At 53.7% G+C, this 19,086-nt stretch overlaps 6 protein-coding genes across 6 annotated transcripts; 3 read left to right on the top strand and 3 right to left on the bottom strand.

The window, feature by feature from the left end:
• Window positions 1-905: 905 nt before the first annotated feature.
• Window positions 906-2,033, top strand: CTRU02_211176 (uncharacterized protein; the record flags this gene model as incomplete). Its single annotated transcript, XM_036720202.1, has 1 exon — window positions 906-2,033. One exon carries the CDS (start codon window positions 906-908, stop codon window positions 2,031-2,033), a length of 1,128 nt encoding a protein of 375 aa, XP_036587945.1.
• A 953-nt stretch (window positions 2,034-2,986) lies between these two features.
• CTRU02_211175 (uncharacterized protein) lies at window positions 2,987-4,786 on the bottom strand (the record flags this gene model as incomplete). The annotated part of the gene is made up of 1 exon (XM_036720201.1): window positions 2,987-4,786. The coding sequence occupies one exon, from the start codon at window positions 4,784-4,786 to the stop codon at window positions 2,987-2,989; it is 1,800 nt and encodes a 599-aa protein (XP_036587944.1).
• A 1,281-nt stretch (window positions 4,787-6,067) lies between these two features.
• On the bottom strand, window positions 6,068-6,796 carry CTRU02_211174 (uncharacterized protein; the record flags this gene model as incomplete). The annotated part of the gene is made up of 1 exon (XM_036720200.1): window positions 6,068-6,796. The coding sequence occupies one exon, from the start codon at window positions 6,794-6,796 to the stop codon at window positions 6,068-6,070; it is 729 nt and encodes a 242-aa protein (XP_036587943.1).
• Window positions 6,797-10,210: 3,414 nt separating this feature from the next.
• On the top strand, window positions 10,211-14,029 carry CTRU02_211173 (uncharacterized protein; the record flags this gene model as incomplete). Its single annotated transcript, XM_036720199.1, has 1 exon — window positions 10,211-14,029. One exon carries the CDS (start codon window positions 10,211-10,213, stop codon window positions 14,027-14,029), a length of 3,819 nt encoding a protein of 1,272 aa, XP_036587942.1.
• A 1,622-nt stretch (window positions 14,030-15,651) lies between these two features.
• Window positions 15,652-16,743, top strand: CTRU02_211172 (glycosyl family protein; the record flags this gene model as incomplete). The annotated part of the gene is made up of 2 exons (XM_036720198.1): window positions 15,652-16,000; window positions 16,115-16,743. The coding sequence occupies 2 exons, from the start codon at window positions 15,652-15,654 to the stop codon at window positions 16,741-16,743; spliced, it is 978 nt and encodes a 325-aa protein (XP_036587941.1).
• Window positions 16,744-17,094: 351 nt separating this feature from the next.
• On the bottom strand, window positions 17,095-18,469 carry CTRU02_211171 (C6 zinc finger domain-containing protein; the record flags this gene model as incomplete). The annotated part of the gene is made up of 3 exons (XM_036720197.1): window positions 17,095-17,696; window positions 17,764-18,253; window positions 18,317-18,469. The coding sequence occupies 3 exons, from the start codon at window positions 18,467-18,469 to the stop codon at window positions 17,095-17,097; spliced, it is 1,245 nt and encodes a 414-aa protein (XP_036587940.1).
• Between the last annotated feature and the right edge of the window lie 617 nt (window positions 18,470-19,086).

The raw sequence follows: 19,086 nt of genomic DNA, 5'->3' as shown, positions 1-19,086 counted from the left end.
CGTCATGTACTACCATCTCTCAGTACGTGTAATAGTGGTTTCTGTTTTTTTTTTACTTACCTCTGGCGCCCTGATCTACATGTTTTGCCCTTTCTCAGTTATCATTCCACACATCCACTCACAACCTTGAATACATGATAGAAAAAAATCAATAGTTAATCACGGTTAAGTTTTCTGCACAGTTTTCCAATTCCGCAAACTTCAATTGGCAGGTAACTAAGCAGCACAATAATAGGCGTAAGGCTCAAACTGGGTTTGCTAGCCCATGACTAGACGGGGGTTCGCTTGGTTCTCGAATCGTGGCCAAGCTTTGGCTTGCTGGTGAAATTACATTCTCCACCCCCTTTTCCCGCATCACCGTTGACACCGTCCAATCGAGCCGTCTGCCCTGAGCGCCAGGCGGTGCTGCACCTATTCCCCCCCCCTCCCCTCCATCCCATCCCGTCTCTCTCCTTCGATGGCCAGCCAGTTGTTATCCATACTACTCTACCACACGGTACCATGTACACCACAATCACAGGCCCTGAGTTGAACCAGCCCGTCCACACACACACACACATGCCTACCCCCCTGTGGATCCGTGTGCCTGTCTCTTCCGTTGTGGGTTGTGGCGGCCTTGGAAACCAAGAGACGCCCACCATGTTCGATGTCGGTTAACCCTCCTCTCGGTCATCACTTGAGGGGCCGCTTTACCCCTTATGGAGTCTGTTCCTGACTAGACCAGGGTCGCAATGGGTTGCAATGGGCTGTTGGACGGCGCACAATAGCGCAGGACGTGCTTCCTGGGTGACGAGTCCCTGGTCGATACACCCAAAGACCCCCGGTCCGACCATGTCTCTCGCTAACATCCACAACGGGAGAGGAGGGCGCCAGGAATCAGAGACAGTTGGACGGGCCACGATCTAATGAGATTTGTTTCCCATCCCTTCAAAATAGGCTCATTTCCCTCCCTCTTCTGCTGCCCGTTGTTTTTTGGTCTCTCCTTGCTTCACCTCTCTCCTTCCAAACCATCATCGTCCAACACTCCGCGAGTTATTCGCTGTCACTCTTTTCGGACGGGTAACAAGAAAAAGCAAAAACCTCTTTATTTTTCCAACATTTCTAGCGTTCACGAGTTGACGACTACCCCCTTTCTCACGACGAATCACAACAACAAGCGAAAAACAGCAAACCAATCTTTCAAAATGCAGCTCACCAACACTCTCGTCGTTCTCTCGGCCGCCCTCTCCGCCGGCGTGTCCGCTCACCCTTCCCTCCACGGTCACCAGCACTTCCACGAGCGCCGTGCCGACGTCGACGAGCGCGACCTGACCTTCATCAAGAACAAGGCTCCCGTCCCCAGCCCCTCCGTCGTCTCGTCCAGCAGCAGCGCCGCTCCCTCCGCCACCCCTACCACCGCTGCCACCGGCGAGTACATCCCCTTCTGCAGCGGCAAGTCCAAGCGCGCGACCCTCGACCAGATCGCCTACTCTGGCAACACCGGTGCCGAGGGCTCCTGGGGCTGCAACATGCAGATCATTGACGAGTCCATCAAGAGCCTGTACAACTACACCACCACCTTCACCTCCTCCCAGGACACCTACACCTGCTCCTGCTTCAACAAGATCGGCCCCAAGGGCCTGATTGACGGCTGCTGGTTCGCCGCCATCACCTTCTCCGTCAAGGAGGGCCAGTCCAAGCACGTCGCCTTCGAGGCCGACTCCCAGGGCTCCTGCGCCTGCGGCCCCGGCTCCGACGTCCCCAAGACCTTCATCGGCCAGTTCGCCGGCACCTGGCTCGAGTTCGACTGGGGTTCCACCCCCAACGGCGGCAACTCCGGTGCCGACGCCTCCGTCCTCGTCGCCGGCGCCACCGGCATGAAGTACTACGGCATGAAGGTCGCCGCCAACGGCAAGACCTGCTCGTGGGTCAAGTCCGACGGCTCCAACGAGGGTGCTTACATGCCCGGTATGGAGGCCGAGGACGGTGTCGGCTGCAAGGGCTACCACACCGGCCACCTCGACGTCACCCTCGGCGACAAGTTCACCGCTTAAAAGAGCTTTTGGTCTCTTTTTTGTTTCCCTTCAACATCCGTATACCAAACCTCCTTTTCAAGTGGTCCATATATAAGAAACAAGAAAAACCCATGGGGTTGAGTTTTTCGTCGGGGAAAGAAAAGAAAAAAAAAAGAAAAGAAAAGAGGGCCTGGTTCTCCCCGTCCTTGACTCTGAATCAAACAAACTCGCCACGATGAACGAAGCCACAGGCCAGTTTCACGCTGTTTTTTGTTGACCATTTTTTGATATTGAAAATCACGCGAAGTTACATCACACTCACAAGAGAAGCTTCTTGACGGCGCAAATGGGACGGGATACCTCTTCTTTTTTTTCTTCTTCTTCTTTCTTTCGGGGGCTCTTATCTTTTTTTGCTTTTGGACATTGTGCAGATATCCTGGATATGGGATAAGTTATTCTGGATCAGCGAATGTAGTCCCGGGAGAGCTAGACATAGGGGGGGACCGCGCCTTACATACATTTGTAGTCCTCCCTCCTCCCGGGCTACCCAACAACACATATACCTAGTGTCTGCTTCTTAATGCGACATAAAACTCACCCTTTAAAAAAAAAGGCTCTTGGTTGTCCGATGTTTCTCAGTGATTGGTGTGTCCGTGTGTCCGTGTGCCGTGCAACCCATCGGTTCGTCTCATGTGTGACGACGGCGTGGGGAATCAAGCTTCATTTGCGTTTCAACGGGGGACAAGGGACGCACGTGGCGGTCCCTTTCCCGCGGGATCAACGCATGGCCCTGTCTTGGTTGAGATGAAGAATGACGGTGTAGATTCTTCATTCACGAAGACGATCTCATTCATGCTCGATTGGTCTATGACAGATGCGGTTGCTCGATTTGATGTTGATAGTAGAATCTATCGTTATACTCCATTCATCAGTCAGTTCCCCTCATAGTCCCAAGCGTCCGTACACCTCTCACCCGACTCAACTCAAGACCGCTAGTACGTCTCGTCCTCATCCCAAATCCGTAAATCACCCAGATCAGGCCCGTCATCAAACATCTTCTTCGCAGCACTACTGGAGTAAGCCTCCTTCTGCCCAACCTCATCAGCCCCGTCACTAGCATTCTCTAGTCGCGGAGAATCAGATCCAAGGCACGCATAACTCTTCTGAAGGCTGCGACGAGACACCGGAGACCCCGTGGAAACAACCGTCAAATCTTTAAACGACTTGTACCGCACCGTTCCATCCTTCTCAAACATCTTCCTCGGAGCGCGCTTAGCATCATGCTCAGCACTGAGGTGCAAAGTCGAAGGTGTCTCCGGTTCATCCTCCACACTCACGGCAGTAGCCTGACGCGACACAGGAGCCACCGCATCATCACCATCCTCGCGCTCCTCAGACTCAGGAACGTCACGAGAGGAACGAATCTCCCCGTTGACCCAAGAGCCCGGAGTCGACCGCCGTCGCATCCGTTCAGACCCATGTCCTTCACCCCCCCTTAATCTTCGATTTGCCCGCAAGAAAGCAGACGCGTTCGCCGGCACCAAAGGCCGATGCTGCCCTTCATCGTGAAACCTAGGACAGCCGGCCACGCGACAGGGGTGAAATATACACGCACCCCGCTCGCGCCTCCTCTGGTTTTCCCTCTCATGCGCCAGCTGCCGCTTGTACTCCTGGGCCTGCACCGCCAACTCGATGCGGTTGACGACGGCAATGGTCGTCATGTACAGCTCGCTCGACAGCACGCGCACTTTGAGCCCGCTGGGCGTGACGACCATGACGGTGTCGCCGCGTGGGTCTTCCGGCATGGGGCAAAAGTACACGCGGTGTCTGTGGAAAGTACTGGTCGGGGTCGTGCGGCTCAGCTCGTGTACCAGGCTGGGAGGCATCTCGATCGCCGGTCCCCATTCTGCGGGGATCCAAGTCTCGTCCTGAAGGGCGTGTGTGATGGGGTGAGACTGGTGAGTTGTGAAGTAGTTTCGGAGGAAGGGGTTTGTAATCGGAGACGGGTTTGGGACGGGACGGTCGGGGGTGCGGCCGAAGGCGAAGGGGGAGGCGCCGAGGTATGAGCGGTTAAGGACGGGGTGAGGTAGAGTGCTGCTGGTACTGCTTGTGTAGCCGCTCGTGGCAGACGAAGTGTGTCCTGAAAGGTGAGCGCCGCCGTTGGATGATTCTTCGTCCTCCTCTTCAGCGTCGTTGGCGAGTGTGTTGCGCGGCATGGGCGTTTTGGCCCTTCGATAGCCTTGAGTTCCTCTTCGATGGCGCAGAACATCCCGAGCCAGGGGAACGGCGGCAAAACTCACCCGGTCTTCTCGGCGGTGGTTGTTAAACTGGGAGTTCAGAGGTTGGAAGGGAGGCCCTAATTTGTTCCGGTCAGCACTGATGACCCCAGACCCGGCGCCAATGTAGTCTTGTGTTGACGTTCTGACGAATGGCGTCTCGACGCCAACGGTCGAGGTCCTGGCGGGGACGGACGACTGGTATTTTGTGTGTCCTTCGGGTGCGAAGCGTGGAACGGCACTTTGAGTGTAGACCTGAGAGTTGAATCTGGATCGATGATGAACCTCGTGACCAGGAGCCACGACCCGGCGATTATTCCGGTTTTCTTGAGCCGACAGACAGTCATCACAGACGCAGTCCTTGGGGCCGTTCACAATACGCCACCAAATATCGCCGCATGCACCAAAGGCGGCGCCTTGATCGAGAACATCCTGGCATGGATCCTCGAGTTCCGTAAAGTTCACCTCGGCAGAGCAGTGGTTACAGAAGGATTGAGGCTGTAGCGTCCAGCACATGTTGGAGATTTGACAGCAAAGGTATTGAGTGTTGAGCGACGCCACTGGCGAGTTGGTAGTATGCGATGTGTGAGTTGTGTCCAAGTTAGCAGGTGAGTGATGCTGAAATCGAGTCGAGGTAAAAGTGAGGCAGGGCGCTTCTTAAGTTAGGAATGGCTCATGAGAACTGTCGACTTGAGTATGAATATCTTCATTGTTGTCTTCCTGTTATCGTAGAAGAAGGAATCTGGTCAGTGCTGGCAGACGTTGTTCTGTGACTGTCATCAAAAGAGTTCATTGTGCTCGATACATGCATTTCGACTGCCAACATGAAGGGTGTATACCCAACCTTCTTTCGTACTATGCGAGGGACAGCTGGTAGATCAAAGGGGGATCTTCTTTGGTTCGTTAATGTCAAATTCGTGAACCAGAATTGGCAGGCATGAATTCAATTAGCAAAGCCTTCAAATGGTTCTTTCACCCTGCAAGGGTGTCCTATAACAAGGCGTGACAGAAGTACACGAACCCAATTACTTTGTTCCACCATAGTGCAGTTTGTAGCATTCACTTACTTCAGATTGAGGACAGCAGCAACCAGTCAGTAGTAGTTGTGGAGTATGGAAGTTGAGATCATCTCAGTAGAGCTGCAAGTTGCGGAATCCCAGTGCACACATAACTTCGAAAAAACATTCTCATCATCAAAGCTGGCCAATCGTGGGTAAAAATGCAATAGGATAGCAAAAATAAATGCAGGAGCAACCTTCAAAAACCAAAAAGATCGACGTTGGCCTGATTCGAACAGACGCTCCCGAAGGAACAAGATTTCTAGTCTTGCGCATTAGACCACTCTGCCACAACGCCGGTTGTGGAAGCTGGAGGATCCCAGTTTTGTGACAATTGGCGTGATTCGAACGATCATGTAGCGCTACTGAGTAGCTGAGTCAGGGCTTCTAAGCGGGGCAGACGAGGACACTGCCTGTCCGACGTGGTTGAAGTCACGATAAGAATGTCCACGTCCGATGACGTGCATTAGTGAGATTTTTCTTATTTTAAAATGGCGTGCACACGGAAAGAAGCTTCTTTTTAAGCCATTTGCCTACATCAGTAGAGCTTGGGCAGTAACGGAGTTGGCCTTGTAAGGGAGCAAAGTAGTGTGGTAGATTGGGCATACTTGAGAATAGCTTGCTGGACTTGTTAATCGCAGCTGATAATACCCAGCTGTTCTCAAAACATGGCGAAGTACTAGAAAATCACATATCAATCCTGCGAACGAAACAACTTACCGGAATCCACGGGAGCACATCACTCCTCTTCCTCTCTTTCACGTGCAGCCCGCCGACCAACCCGCTCAGCCTTCCTCGCCGCAAGCCGCTGCCGCTTGCGGTCCTCCTCTTGGTATCTCTCCGTCTCTTCGTCCTCATCCCAGTTATCCTTTGGACCGACCAGCGCGACGGCCATCTCGCGCGTCGTGACCTTGACGTGGTCCACAAGGACTCTCTTCGCGTCCTGCAACGACGCAATCAAGCCCTGGATGTCGGGCCTCGCCAGCCCCTCAACGCCAAAATGTCTGTATAGCGCCGCCTCGATGCTGTCCCAGACGGCGTCCGCCTTGCGGCCGAGACCGCCGACAAGGTTACGTGCTGCGTCCCACATCTCGTTGTAGCAGCGGTACATGAATGCCCCCTCGTTAAGCTGCGCACGGCGCTCGGCGTTCTGTAAAAGGGTTTGCACACGGTCGGAGAACTCACCTCGTCTCTCGCGCTCAGCTTCCGCTTGGAGGCGGGCGAGCTCGTGGGCGTGCTCGCATATGCGGCACATTTTGGGGTGGCGGATGTAGAAGTCGTGGCGGTTGACGCGGCTGCTCATCTCACGTTCGAAGCCGCCCCAGACGGCGCGGCAGTCGGCCTGCGGGAGGCCGGGGAGCATGTGCTTGTTGCACTCTTCCACGGCAACGTATTCGGCCCAGTAGTTGTCGCAGCCGCCGTCGGCTTCGGTGAAGCAGCGGTGAAGGGCAAAGACTCTCATACACATTTTCCTGGTTATCTGTGAGTGGCTGATGGGCTATCGTTTTGTAAGGCAGATGGATTCCTGTCTGAGAGGTAAGTCGGTAGTAGTTGTTGTAGGTTGTACACAGTCGAGGAGTTATTCTGGGTGGTTGCCACTAGCAGAAAATGCCATCATTGATATACGTCCTGAGAACATAGGTTGAACATGCACTGATTCTAGATGATAGAAGCGACCAGGTAGGCAAGAAAAACACTAGCTAGTCTTGACTATGAACAATCGACTGACAATCGACAAAGTGATTGTGTGCCACAAAGAATATCGAGGTCATTCATGTTGATCGTGCTTGACAAAGGACTGTTTTCCTGGAGTTGGTGGTAGGAAGATCAGACGAAGGGCTGTTCTTCAGAATCAAACCTGTCACAACACAGTAGCAGAAATAACCGCTTTGCATGCATCTTGACTCACGGTTTTCCCGGCAGGCCTTGACCTCGAAAGAGCTTTCCCAAGATGTCATGTATAGAAGAACTTTGAGGTGTTGATTGCAAGGTAGATCCTCTTTGTCTACGGCTGCAAGGGACATTTTCTCCAGATCTCGAATGGGGAAGAAAGCAGATTTCGCAACCCACTCCAAGACCCTTCATCCTCTACCCTTGATCCCAAAGCTGACGTCGGGACCTGCCGATGTGGCTTTAGGCAATGTGTCCCGAAGCCGTCGGGAGTGTTGCGTGTACAGTGAGTGTACAGACCCTCGGGCCAAACGGCGCGCCCGTCGAGGATGCCACTGGGATCTAGCGGCAAGACGAGGCGTTACAGCTGGAAGTCTTGCGACGAATGCCTGTCTGATGATTTGGTAGATAGGGCCCGAGAAGAGAGGCGTTTCTTTTGGCGAGGGTCTCACAATAGATGGAAAGAGTTAAACCCCCGAACCCGCTAGCCGGGTCAGCGGGAAGTGAGGCGGGCCACAGCTGTCATTGAGGGAAGGGAGGAAGATCGGAAGTAGGGGTAGGATTGAAAGAATACCGATTGCAACGCCTTAATGCCCGTGTCGACAGGCTTGACGAAAAAGGGTAAGCGACGAGGTGTTAGGGCGCAAGTCAATATGGGCGGCGTGGTTGAGGTGTGACACTGCTGTCTCGCCATGAAGCTAATACGTTGGACGACAGCGGTGATCAAGGGAGGTGGAGAAGAGCGGCATCTTGGCTCGATATGCCATTTCTTTTGGAAGTGCCAAACTGATGATTGGGACGATGAATGATGGAATGATTGGATGATTGGTATGATCAGCAGATTTCGTGGTGTTACGAGGTGTAACGAAGGAGTGGATGGTAGATGGCGATGATGGGACGAGGTCACAATATTTGACGGGGTGTAGATCTACACTTTTGGTTCCCTGTTTTGGTGGTGACAGTAATGAATGCACTGTCCAGGAACCTCTTTTGTAAAGGTCAGTCCCTGATCCATGCGATATGTGACCTTTCTGCAACCCCCCATATTCCGGGTAAGGGAAAGCAACGTGGTAGAAATGCAACACGAAATAATTACAGTCGGTTGGGCCAGCTGCTAGGTTGTTGTGATTCCGGGCGGATGTGGGATCACCACCTTGAGGAATGTTGTCTCTCTCTTGTTGCTTATTTCTTGTTACTATTTTGCTTCTTTTCTTTTTCTTCTTTCGATGTCTGTTTCATCTCGGCTGCTCGGTGTACCCTGCAGTTTCACTCCAAACTATCTCGTCTCGCCGTTGTGTCTATTGAGTGGGATAAGTAGTATATGTCAGTCAAAAGTCATCCTAGACCGGATCATCCAGAGCACCCAGAGCATCCAGAGATTAATATTGGCAAATAAAAACAGAAAAAGAAAAGAAAAAAGATACAGTTTGGATCTGGATTGGGAAAGCACAAAAGGTTGTGGGTTGAGACGGGAAGGCACGAAGGAAATCGGGAACATCACGTGGCGACAGATGGGATCGGCTCGGGAGAGATGTGATGGATCTGGGAGGTACGGCATCCGTGCTTACTCCCAAAGGGCGAGAAGAGGCTCCACTGTTGAGGTTGAGGCCCAATTAAGACCCAGTAAAATTGCATCGGAGGGTTTCTGATGTGACTTTTTGGGTCGTTGCCTAGGCAGGAACAAGTTGGAATGAAGGAGCACCTGAAAACATGGAAGCGACCCCTCAAACCCTGGGACCACCACCACTCTCACTCATCCAGGGATTGAGCAATAGTAGAGGCATTGGCAGTGGTGGTAGTGGCAGTGATGGTGGCGGTGGTGCTGTTGGTAGTGCAATACCCCGTTGGCGGTGGCTTGCAGTGCCGCCTTGGTCTATTTCTGTGCTGTTGATCGAAACTCCCCGAGGACGTGCAGGATGCATCAGCAGCAGCAGCAACAGCCTAAAGGGAAGTCCTGAAAGTGAAAGTGAGCTAATATGACGACTCCTTCTCTCGACCTACCGCATCCCTTCCTGTTGTACGTAGGCAATGGGGTACGTACCGTAGCTCCTGCTCCACAACGCACGGTCGTCCAGGGCCTGAGATTCAATCAAAGCTGGGGGGTTCCAGTTGGGAAAAAAAGAGAGAGAGAGAGAGCAAGGCCCCAGGACTGGCATGTGCAGGGTTCTCCCACGCAATCATCAGCCATTACAACGTATTACGGTAGTAGCACTACCTCAAACTAAGGCCAAGGTGAGGTAAGAAAAGCCAGAAAGCCACGCCCAGCAAAACCCCCTTGGCCACTATTATCTATGACATGCCGAGCAGAGATCCCTACTCAGGTAGCCCAGTTTACACTACACTACCTCTTAGTCCTCCAGTACCTACCTGTAAACGAGGTGACAGACCAACGCCATTTGGGTGACAGATCCGGGCATATTCCCGCCTCACTCTTCTCTTAATCCCATGACCTGTTACTTTTATTTTTTATTTTTACTTTTAACCCTTCCCGCCATCACTTTTCCTTTTTCCACGTTCTTTATTTTTTTCCCCAATCAATTGTAAGCCACTACTCGAATGGTTTAGCCGCCAACATCCACTCTGCGACAAACCCCCAAGACCAACAGACATACCAAAACTTCTTTTCTGACACCACCGCACCGGCATTTCTCCCCAATAGATCAGACCCCTCCGCCAAAACTATGACTGCGCCCCAGCCTGCAAGGAGATGATTGCGTCTCACACAGCTGGCTGAAGATAGACGCTGTTGACGTCGGCTATACGCCAGCTAGCTTGAGCCTGTGCCCACCTTTTTTTGGTTGGCACTCTCTCTCACTTCCTAGCTTCCATCTCGCGATCCCTCGACTGCGCGCCCTTTGCTCGCCCCTCCTCCAACTTGTATCTTGTCTCGCCAGTAATTGCTTCCTCTACTGCGACCAACCGCCACCCCTGCGCCATTGGGTTGGATCATACCTGATCCATCCATCCATCCCGCCATCAAACCATCCCCGCGATGCTTTCCCATCTTCGATTTCATCGACGGGGCCAGTCCAATCCCACCTCGCCGAACCCCGAACAACCCTCTTCCGCCGCCTCTGCTCCCTGGGATCCCTCGCTTCCCCAGCAGTCTCCCTTCATTCAAGATGCCGTCTTAACCCCAGACTCCCGATCGCCGTCAGCGACCACGAACTCCTCCCTCCCTCCTACTCTCCCGCCCATTACTCGGGTCACCTCGTCCGGCTCCGAGTCGCCTCATGACCGACCGATTGTCGACAGGAAACCACCGACACAGGAGTCATATTCCCAGAAGCAACAACCGCCGCCACCGCCGCCTGTGCGCTCTCCAAAGACCTCTCAATCTGGCTTTGTCGGCGGTGTCGCCTTGCGCAAGCAGCTGGACCAGAGACAGCTGCTGCAATTGCAAAAGTTACAGCAACAGCAACAACAGCACGAGCAACAACTACAGCAAATGGCCGCCCAATCTCCGGATTTGGCTGGCAATGCTGCCGCCGCCGACCATGGTAGTCACGAAAGCCAATTCCCAAGGTCGAAGCCCGCGCCGCCCCCGCCGATAAATACTGCCCCTCCGACTAGACCCCCACCGCAGCCCACGAAGACGTCAAAAACCGCGAGCTCCTTTGCGACACCGACCGAGCTGCACCACCAGCACCTTAGCCCCAGCCAGACCCAACCTCCGGCTCAGAACTATGCTGCGACCGGACGTCGACCCGCCGGTACGAGACTGTCGAGCGAGCCGACCAACGTCCGCATGACAAACCAAGGCGTCGAGGCCCCCAAGGGCAGGAAAGGCTTGCCCTTTCTAAAAAACCCCATGTCGACCCTGCTCATGCGAAGGAAAACAAGCCAAAATGCGCCAGACTTGTCACCATTGCCTCTTGGTGGGAACAGACTAGGAGAGCCGTCTTACGACCCCCGTATAAGAGGTACTAGGGTCCACGATTTCAGCGCACCGCGGCCGAGAAAGAGCCTCCCGAATCATGATCAGCCTACTCCTCCAGCTCCTGTGGCGCCTGCCACGAAACCACAACCACCTATACCCGAAGAAAGACTGGATTTAGGCCCCACGCTATCAAGAGAAAGCGCAACATCTACGCTGGTCTTCCAACAAGGAAGGAATGTTAGCAGCGCTTCCGATTCCGATCGCTCAGGCTCTGTCAGCGTAAACTCCCATACCCCCGCAGGATCTGGCAGTGTTGCGTCTACCAAGACGAGAAGCAGCTTGAACCTCGAGTCCAAGCCTCTTCCCGAGGTTCCTCCCCAGAAATCTACTGCACCGTCTTCGCGCTCAGCTTCCATTGTCTCCAAGAAGCCCTCTGTCAGTGCTGCGTCAATCCTGTCCAAGACGGCACCATCCACGAGAACGAACCATTCGAGACACGCCTCTGCGCCTGGCCAAGATGTGCTCTCCTCCGTGCCACGTCACATGAAGAGTACGTCCTCTAGGTTCAGCTTCGACATGGTCGGTGCTGCCAAGCAGGAAAAGCTACTTGAAGAACGTCACCGCCAGCGAGAGCTGGAGAGAAAAACGTCCGACCCCAATCCGAACCGCGATTCCCGGTTCGATGATTTTGATGACGACTTTGATTACGATGCAATGATGGATGATGACGGGCTGGAGGAGCCAATTCCCATGAGCAACGATTTCGACGATGACTACCCGTATGAGGAGGACTTTGATGCAGCTGGCACAGATCCCTTGGGTCTGCAAGGCGAGGAAGACTTCGATGCGGGTGGGACCGATCCCCTGGGTCTTGATGTGGTCCCAGAAGTTGAAATTGAAGTTGACGACGAGGACGAGATGGATCCCGATAACGACCAAGAGAACTTTGCCGGTTTTGTTTTTCAGCGGTCAAATCCAGTATCTGCACTCACGAGTCCACACAGCGCGGGGTTGGCCTTGACTCCAAGAGATGCTGATGGTAGGGTGATTGGATTTGCTGTCTCGATGGACACTATGGATTCGCAACCATCTCAGTCGCCAGACATATCTCCTGAACAAATGGCGGAACCGAGCATGACGAACCCAGTTTCCGAGCTCTCCATGAATAATCTGAAGATAGACGAACAGAAGCCTCAGGACGAGATGGCACAACAGTACAACCAACAGTTGTCACCTGTCGAAGTGCCACCTCCACCTCCCAAGAAGGACGATTTATACTTCGATAGTGGACTCCTAGACGAACTTGACTTTGCTGGAGAAGGCGACGGTTCAAAATTCGATGAGTCACTTTTTGATTTAGATGATACAGATCGATATGGACGTCCCATTCCCGGTGCGTTCGCAAAGGCACAGGCTGCTCATGCCGCAGCCCAAGTTGCGGCCGCGTCGATGCAAGAAAACGCCCACCAGGAAGGTGTTGCACCTCAGAGCAGCAAGAGAGTATCGGATAGCACTTCTCGACTATCGGCTCAGTCCAACACCTCGCAATCAACTGCTCACACTTCGTTGAGTGTCGACATGCCGGCTGCGTCTACCGAAGAGTCCAAGAGGCAAAGCGAGTCTCTCGGGCAGGATCAAGCATCCTCTGCCACGATATCGGGTTTCTCCGACACAGAACAGCATAAAATGGAGGCTTACCAGGCCGCTTTGGCCGCAGCTGCATTCGAAGCTGCTGCCAACGGCAAGTTCCGACGAAACTCTTCACCCCCTCCAAGTGAAATAATGTCACCTGGTGACGAGTCTTCACACAGCCTGCCTCCCCACGACGACTACGATTTTGATGACTACAATGACAACGGATTCCGCGAGGACCTCGACGACTACGACATGGATTATGACGATTTTATCGCGGAGGCGAACGCTAGCGCCCTTGCCAATGATCAAGACGGCTGGTATGGTCAGGAGTTTGGGTTTTACTCAGCTCCCATTGAGGGGCGTCACAGCAGAGACAATTCGAATGGGTCAGATGAGAAACCGTTCGAGTACTCGAATGGTGGTTTCTTTGGCCCATCAGGGATCTCTCGAAGCAAGTCTGGCCACATGATCTCACGCGAGCCCAATCTCACGCCCATCACGGAACGCTCTGAGTACTCCAATCGTAATTCGATCATGAGCTTGGCCGTTCCACCCGGTTTGGGCTCCGGCCCGTCGAGCCTTCAGAGTCCGGGGCTGGCACAACTCGCAATGATGGCAGATGCTGACGACAACATGAGCCTCTCTGCGCTCATGAGGCTGCGCTCCAAAGCATGGGGTGGATCTCAGGCAAGTTTGGTCTCGAGTCGCGAGGGCTCGCCCAGATCTGAGAGAGGAGACGGCGCAAGCTCGCCTTGGGGCCCGGCGCCGAGCAATAACATATTGGGCATCCACAATGGTCATGCCCGCAAGAATTCGTCGTTTTCGGTGAGAAGCCGCGACGTGGACTCATCGGACGCGGGGAGCCCCTCGGGTTCGCCAACGCTGACCCTGTCCATGCCTGTCATGGGCTCGCCGGCGCCTCCGCTTCCTCCGCTGAGCTCAGCTAGCCCGTCAGCTGGTGTAAACTCTCCACACTTTACCCATAGCTCCTCATTTGAGCCGGTGATGGAGTCTAATGAAGTTGGTGGGATGTCGATTTCCAACACCATCTCTCACTCAGGCCTGTGGATGAAGAGTCCTGACAGCGCGGTGCATCCCAACCTGGTACCTAGAACCGATCCAACGCCTCAACGGAGGCCCGGCATGGGACATAAACACAAAGGATCTGCAGATAGCATTTCTTACATTAAAGAGGAGGACGAAGGCGAAACCAGATGGGTCTTAGAGAGACGCTTCACCGCCGATAGTGGAGAGGTGGAAGTGCAACGAGAGGTGGTGGGCAAAGGCCACATTTAGGAGTTTAAACTACAATTTCCCATTTCTTGGTGTAGTGAAACTACACTTGACAAAAGCGAAGGTTACCGGCCAGAAGAGCCGCCAGCAATGAAGGAATGATACCAGACAACAGCGACGGCGTATTTCTCTTGGAAGCAAAAATTCCTTTGGACTGCAAAGATATGATGAGCAGGAAGTTTAATAGCATATATAGAGTAAAGAGCCCCGGCTACGCATTACGAATGCAACGTAATGAGATAAGGAGGAAATATCTTTTATAATGAACTGGCAGGGATAGGATAATCGAAAAGAAAATATGCTTAAATGAGGAGCAGGCGCTTGTTTCCAGCCCGACGAACCTGTGACGTTTATTTGACCGAGTAAAAATAGACATCAGGTCTCAAAGTCTTTGCTCTTTTCCAGTCAATGGCTATCTGTCTCGGAGCAAGGCATTAAGAAAGACAATCGGTATCAAACCGGCCTTGCCCAGCCTAGTGGAAATTATAGACTGCAGGATACGTCTTGTCTAATAAAGAAGAGTAGTTGAAAGGCTCATCCGATGGCAACAGTTTAAACGACTTCCGACTCGGCATAAGGACCCCCTCAATCCTACGCAAGCGATACCAAGAGCCTCTAGTAGCGGTCGTATCACAAGAGACCTCTATTAGTATACAACATCAATTGATGGATATTTCTCCCGTCTTTTTCAGCTTTGGCTTGTCAGCGAGTCGTCGTCGCTTTCACATGACCATCAACCGCGCCGGCCCATTTCTAATCCAACCCTACACTGGCAGTGCGTCTCTTGTTGGCGGAAGCGCTCCAATCATCTTAGACGGAACGTGATAATTCATGTACCGAATCACCGGGCATCCACAACACCGAACCCGCTCCCCCGCAAGCTTAAATGGCGTCCCCCGGAGAATTTAAGCTTTGAACCTCCGTCGGCTTTCCCTGGGACAGCTGTGTGATGTACTACTAGTACTACATGGAGGGGGGAGCCTAGGCACCTCATGGCCACATCCGGCCCCTCTTGCCTGCCCTGTCTTAGCTCTTCAAGTCTATTTTCATGCCCTTCTTTTTGGTCGCTTGCCGTGGATTTGCCATGTAGTCGTATGGTGTAGTTAGTACCTATGGGAGCGGGGAGTGGGTGCGGACAGGACCGTCTGTGGTTGCGAATCCCACCAATCCCCCGTCTCCTCCGATATTGCGGACCTGGGTTGTGCCTTTTTTTCTATCTTCAATGCATCTCTTCCGGGCGCTACTACCGGTGCGGTAACCTGCACCGCCCTGTCCACATTGAAGACTACAGTCGCCCTGTCCAATAATTCGGTTTCGGTCCATGAGAGAAAGAGAGAGATATCGTGGGAAATGGGCTCGGCAACTCGGATTGCAGACCACCCCCCCCCCCCCCCCCCCCCTTTAGAATTGTATCCGCTCGGATTGAGACGCCAACCAGATGTTCCTCCCATCCCATGCAGTTGTCGTCTGCGGAACACATCTTCCATGACATACATTGGGTTTAACCTCGCAAAAGGATAAAATGGAGGTCCTCCCCTCGGTAGCCTTTCGTCTGACGATACTTGCGCTAACCCCAAGCCAGCCCCAGGCCCTACGCTGTTTGATATCCCACGGCTCTTCCCATCATGAAGCTGTCCTCCATCCTCACGGGTCTTACGGCCCTTCTGCCCTTTGCTTCGGCCTTTACGAACCCGATCCGCCGTCCCGGAGGTGCCGACCCCTTCATCACGTACTCGGGCGACGGGTACTACTACATCCTCACGACGACCTGGTCGACGGTCGAGATCGCCCGGTCCACCACCATCGAGGGCCTGAAGACCGCCGCGAAGAAGGTCGTCTACTCTTCCAACGACGGCTCGAGATGCTGCAACGTCTGGGCGCCCGAGGTGCACTGGTTGGGTAACCGGTGGTACATTTACTTCACCGCCGGCGGCAGCGCGAACTTGGATAACCAGAGGATGCATGTTCTCCGGGGTAGGTTCTCCCTTTCCCATTCCTCACTTCTAAACAATCACATACCCCTACAAAGACGAGCAGAAAAGAAAAGAAAAGAAAAGAAAAAAAACAAAACTAACGACATGTTCAAAGGTGGTTCCACCCCCTGGGACAGCTACTCTTACGTAGGCCGCATCGGCGCCGACGAATGGGCCATTGACGCCTCGGTCCTCCGCACGCCGCAGCACGGCAACTTCCTCATGTACTCGTGCTTCCACGGCGCGCAGTACCAGTCCATCTGCATCCAGAAGCTCAACGCCGACTTCGTGTCGACCTCGGGCTCCGTCAGCCTCATCTCGCAACCCACGCAGTCCTGGGAGCGCGTCTCCCACCCCGTCAACGAAGGGCCCGCAGCGCTCTACTTTGGCGGCAAGACGTACATCGCCTACTCGGCCTCCTACTGCTGGTCCGCGAGCTACTGCCTCGGCCTCCTCACCTGGGACGGCACCACGGTGCCCACGAGCACCGCCGCGTGGACCAAGGGCAACGGGTGCGTGCTCAAGAGCGGCAACGGCCACTACGGCACCGGCCACAACAGTTTCTTCCAGAGCCCCTCGGGGGACCAGACCTGGATCGCCTACCATGCCACCGCCAACTCTGCCGGCGCCTGCGATGATAGCCGGTACACCATGGTGCAGCAGCTCGGCACGCACAGCAACGGCGCTCCCAACTTTGGCACGCCCGTGGCGTTTAGCTACTCGTACAGCGAGCCTCGGAAGTAGAGGTTGCGCTTAGGTCTCGAGGACGGCGTGTCGCACTGCGGATGTGGCTGTGATGATGATGCGCAGCTCCGGCAACGACCCTGCAGCGAACCATTGGTTTGCTCTGATGATGCCGGGATGAGTAAAATGATTTATGGTGGATAGTGTCTGAGGACTTTCGTGTGTATAGTTTGCAGGAGATTTGCTTTCCCGCCGTCGATATTCTGGAACCGTGTATAAATGCAGCTTCTCTATCATCACTCAAGATTGTATCCATGGTTTCTGAATGTGAATGCATGATCTCGTTTACTTGATGCTGTGATGGAAAGCGATTGCGCATACCAGCAAAGTCGACCGCTCTCCCCCGGAGGCTCATTCGTCATCCGTAGGGAATATCCAACCTATCTCGGTTGCCGGCCCATAGATCCACATCCTGTGCTCGTCGTCCAGCTGCCGGTATACGTTGGACATGATTTGCACCGGCCAGCCCTGCAGCCACCATCGCGCCTCGCAGCCGTTCAAAAGGACCGCGAAGTGCGCCAGCACAACTAGAGCCTCCTGGCTCCTTGACTCCAGCAGGGGCACAAAATCCTCTAGCGACCTGTACATCCAGACCAGCGCATCCGCGCCCTCCCAGAAACGCACCCAGTCCGCGGCGTCGCGAAGGGCTTCTATGGCCCTGGCGTAAACCGCAAGTGTATCCGCATCAGATACGCGGCTGCTTATACGCACGTAAAGATCGTGAAGGGAGTCGGCGTGTGACTGGGGCTCAAACCGAGGCTGCCATGGGTTTTGCTGGAGATTCCATCTCTCTTTGCCGTAGTTCAGGAGAGGCGCCAGGGCGCTTTCGGATAGGTCGTCCCAGAGGGCTTCCAAAATGCCTTTCATGCCTTTCAGTATGGCTGTTAAATCGTTGAAGCTAGCATCTTCGTCGGTGATGACGCCTTTGGAGGACCTTTGCGGGATAGCTAGGACTGCACGGGTGTGTTAGTATTGTTAGAGCAAGGACGTTTTGTTCCCGAGGAACTTAGCTTGACTGACCGATAATGATGTTCAGTGCAGAAAAGAGGAGCAGAGGGACCGCATCGTCCCCCGAGACACTTTGCAGCATGGCTCTCGTCGTCTCAGACGCTACCCTGTGATACTCAAGGGCGGCGGAAACGTACAGGCCCCTTCGCTCGGGACGGAGGTGCGCTAGATGGAGCGCTGGTATGGCGAGAAGGGCCCTCATCAGGTAGCTATTCTTCAGCGCAAGACTCGGCACCGTGATTTTCCAAAAGTCGCGGAGAGCCGGTGACCACGCCATCGTGGCGCAGGTGAAGGTGCCGTACGTGTGCAAGAGTTCGAGTTGCAGGAAGTCCAGCTCCGCAGCAACGACACTTGAACACCGTTTCGGGGTCGTCTCGCGCTTTAGGTACGGGCTATGAGCGTCGTGGTAACCATCCGGCGAAGACGACTTCTGGAGGTGCGTGTATTCGCAGCGGATTCTCAACCGCTCGCATCGCGAACATGACGGGTGGAGTTCGTCACACTGTCATCCGCTGTGTCAGTGGCTCTGTCTGTGACGACGTGGTGTTGGAGCCCCCTTCCCTACCTTGACCTTTCTGCCTTTGCATGTCTTGCAGCCCGTACGCGATTTTCTGTGGGATATCCTCTTTCCCGAGCTCCTATTCCGCTCTTTGGGAGTCGATGTGGTTGAGTACCCCGAGTCTTCCGGGATAGCAAGGCTTACCGCGTCAGTCATCATAACAAGTGTCTAGGATTTCTAGGGGCAGTAAGAACGTATAGGCGAGGAGAATCTCAAAGCTGGATCTGCTTAGCTGTCTCCATACGTATCCTTTTATTCAACTCGTATTGTTAGTTCATTGTGGTAGGGAACACTGTCCCCTTTCCCTATCTTTACTTCGCCATGATCTGTTCGGCGAAACCGTTTTCACGGCTGTGGAATATCCCTGATGGTTAGGCGCACTCACACCCTTGTACAAGAATGCTGTAGTCTAGTGGGAACGAGTTCGATGTACTTGCCCACGTATTTCGTTTATCTAGATGTCTACTAAACGAGATACGAGGTCGAGGTGGCCTGAGCTAGGACCCGCTATCCTCGAGAGGTTAGAGTAGTGTAGCTTACCTTAATCAAACACAAAGAGCCGGTCCCGCATACACGTCATGCTAGCTTGAAGGTTGTTGGTTTTCAGCCCAGCTAGCCGCCCTGATCCCTGAATAAAGCTTATAGGCTTACCCTGTTCTGTCAGGATGCAGTCGCCCTTGTCAAGACCCTTGCTGCAACTTATTTGTTCGTGTTGACTCGCCAGTAGAATTCTTTCGATTGCTACTCAAGAACTTGAAGATATCTTGAATTTGCTT

Source organism: Colletotrichum truncatum (genome assembly GCF_014235925.2).
Source record: "Colletotrichum truncatum strain CMES1059 chromosome Unknown Contig_0007, whole genome shotgun sequence".
Taxonomy (NCBI): Eukaryota; Fungi; Ascomycota; class Sordariomycetes; order Glomerellales; family Glomerellaceae; genus Colletotrichum; species Colletotrichum truncatum.
This window is presented reverse-complemented; position numbering and strand designations above follow the sequence as displayed.